This window comes from Nannobrachium achirus (genome assembly GCF_963921795.1).
Source record: "Nannobrachium achirus genome assembly, chromosome: 7".
NCBI lineage: Eukaryota > Metazoa > Chordata > Actinopteri > Myctophiformes > Myctophidae > Nannobrachium > Nannobrachium achirus.
The window spans coordinates 61354797-61357937 of NC_137816.1; the positions used below are offsets into that span (position 1 = coordinate 61354797).

The 3141-nt window shown below is 42.4% G+C and overlaps 1 protein-coding gene across 1 annotated transcript; it reads right to left on the reverse strand.

Moving 5' to 3' along the window:
- Nucleotides 1-328: 328 nt before the first annotated feature.
- On the reverse strand, nt 329-2812 carry senp8 (SUMO peptidase family member, NEDD8 specific). The gene is made up of 2 exons (XM_080729692.1): nt 2763-2812; nt 329-1496 (listed from the first exon to the last, which is right to left on the reverse strand). The coding sequence occupies exon 2, from the start codon at nt 1479-1481 to the stop codon at nt 840-842; it is 642 nt and encodes a 213-aa protein (XP_080585818.1). The 5' UTR covers nt 1482-1496; nt 2763-2812; the 3' UTR covers nt 329-839.
- Between the last annotated feature and the right edge of the window lie 329 nt (nt 2813-3141).

Consider the following 3141-nt stretch of genomic DNA (forward strand, 5'->3'; position numbering starts at 1 on the left):
ATTTCAGTCTGATCACAGCAGCATTGACTTCCATTTATAAAATTCAAGTTGAATATTTCAGTACAGTTTCAAAGCTGAAATGTATGATCGGTGCAGTGGTTTGTGAGATTAGCCCGACAGAAAAACACAAACCTAAACCTCCTTAACATTTTAGTTTTGCCTTTAGAGCGAGTATAGAACACATTTCCATCTTCCCTCAAAACGGATGCACTACAGCTTGTCCAAACACCATTAAACCAGTAGGACCATTGCAAAGAGACACAGGATAAAGATGTGACAGAAAATGATGCAACAAAAAGTAGACCAGGGATTTTATTCACTCACAAAAACAAAGCATGAACAAATCATTTAACAATATAGTTGCAATAAATGCAAATTATATTTTACAAACTGAACGCTGTGAGATAAACATCCTTAATGTCAATTCATTCTAGCTCATTCAAAATGACCCTGAGCAATAATGTAATGTAAACATTTCTTATGGGGGAGGGGGAATTGGCATGACAACTAAATTGGGAAAAAATGGGATGAAAATAATTATTCCAAAATGATTATGCATTACCCATTATTATTGAATAGAATGGGAAAACATTCACTTTACAGGCATGCTGGTGACGATGTCTAATCAAGCCTGAAAGACTTGCAACATTGCTCCACCTATTTAAACACCTACCCTATGATGTTGGCCAATCTTGTTATAGGCTGCATTAGACTAATGTGTGCATTCATATAGGCTTCATTAGCAGATATGAGCGGCCGATAGCTGTTCTGCATATAGATATACTGTGTGTGTGTGTGTGTGTGAAGCTGAATTGTGCTACATCAGAGAGTAGGAGAGGTCAGTCTTTGGACAGTCTCTGGATCAGTCTGCACCAGTCCGCCTTCTTCTTGGTGATGTAGGCTGGAGTGATGGTTTCCACGGGGAGGCGTGGCAGGCCCTGTACCCTGGCCTTCTCGCACAGGGCCTCTGCGTTACAGATCACATACATGCCACAGTCATAGCTGTTCTGCTGCACCGGGCAGGGCTCCTCCACAAAGAGCACTTTCCCGCTAGTCCCCAGAAACGGCTCCAGCTTGCTAGCGATGCGCCTGGCGTGCGGCGCGTTTCCGCCGCACGCCAGTGAGTCATAGTGGGAGAATTGGCCCGCGTCGTGGCAGTAGAGCAACAAGCTCCAGTGGGTGCCGCCGGCGTTCTGGTTGGAGTTGTTATTAACGGCCAGGAAGACCCACTGGCGGGAAGCCAGCTCCAGCGGCTCGAGGAAGATGGCTAGCTCCTCGGGGCAGGAAGCGCACTTGATGAACTGCGTGACCTCTGGGCTGATGAAGACGGAGGTCTCGCCCAGGTCTTTGAAACGGGCCCCCGCGAAATATTCAAAGGCGAAGCCGATCACCTGGTCGTTGAGCCAGTGCGGTCCCTCGAGTAAGGCCACGTCGGAGCGACGCAGCAGGGTGTCCCCGTAGCTCAGCACCACAGGATCCATTCTCTAAAGCAGGTGCTGGAGATGAAGAGAGGTAGATATCCACACAATTGATTACAGTTCCAAAATGTTTTATTGACCAGTCATGCAATGACTGATTGCAGGTAGACTATTAAATGCAGGGAGCCAATGACATCACACACTGTCATCTCTTTTAGCCAATTAAGTAACACATTGGTCTTTCATTCACATTATGAAGATAGTGTATAATATTTGTTATAGTAATTAGTGTGGTTGTCCTAACAGGTCTATACGACTTTATTCTTTCTTTCCATCTTTGTGGATTAACTTTATTTTGCCATGCTACTCCTCCCACAGGTGGCATGCACTTGGGCCATATGTCAAATCGACCGGCTTCATCTGGACTCGTCTGCTTGCATTTTCCTAAGAGATACGTTATATAGTTTAATATATTTGTGAATTAACTTTCTCCATTGACTTGAATGGGAAAATGCAAAAATTAAACTTTTTCCCAAATGGAGATGACTGACGTCATAGACCACATGAGACTGACACAGTATGTCCATATATGAGCATTCCAATTATGGGCTTAATATTGATGACATCAGGGATCTCCATGTATAATGGGCATAAAAGGGACAAGGACGGAATGGTTAGCGCAGCTCAAATAGGGACAAGGATACAGAGATATCCATATATGGGCATGAAAGGGACAAATTGTTAGATGGAATACATATCCTCGTGACTCGCGTCATGGCAACCACCCTTGCAGTTTCTCAGAATTGCATCTGTCTAGTTATGTCAATAATTATTATAAATCATTATAATAACAGTATGAAAGCATAATATAAAATGTTTAAGTCTACTGCACAAGTTTGTAGAACAAGACAGAGCGAATTCTCCATGGACATGCACTTAATATATAAATGATGATAATCTGGTGTCGTCTCATTTGTCATTATGATTCGTGCCTTGACTATTGAATGTCTATGTTTTCCTCGTCCAACGTAACGACGAGTAATTTCTTGCTACCATCTCAACGGACTATTATGTGTTTTGGCCATTAGCAACATGCCATTATTAATGGCTGCAGAGCATCACGTTTACTGCAGTGCGTTTAGTGCAGTTTGTTTTGTGCCAGTAGGCAGTACTGTAGCTGACACTGCGAGGCGAGCTCACTGTTGAAGTGAGTCAATATGAAGCGACTATACTGCTCTGTCTTGGCCAAATCAAGTCACTGTTAGGTTTTGCGGTAGCTTATAAATCATGTCCTGCGCTCCATTACAATAGCTGTTAATACACCGGCGAAATTAAGTTACATACCTCAGAAACATCCATGAAACCTGCAACCAACCTTGTCCCTCATTGCATTGCCAAACGTAAACTGATCTCATCTCAACTAGTCTCAGTCAGTGTTGCCAGATTTTGCGAGAAAAACAAGCAACCAGGTCTAATGAAAACAAGCCCAAAAGAAGCGAGCCCTCCACTAAGCTTGTGCCTTTTTATTTAAGCCATCTTGGAAAATTAATAAATAATAATAATAATAATAATAATTTTATTGTTGTGTGGGACACGATCAACACAATCCTGAATTATTTTTTGTGTTCAATCTGTGTTTTTAGATATGTTAGTATTTCAGCATGCTACAACTGGTCATATGATGCATTTTGCATCATATGACCAGTTGTAGCATGCTGAAATC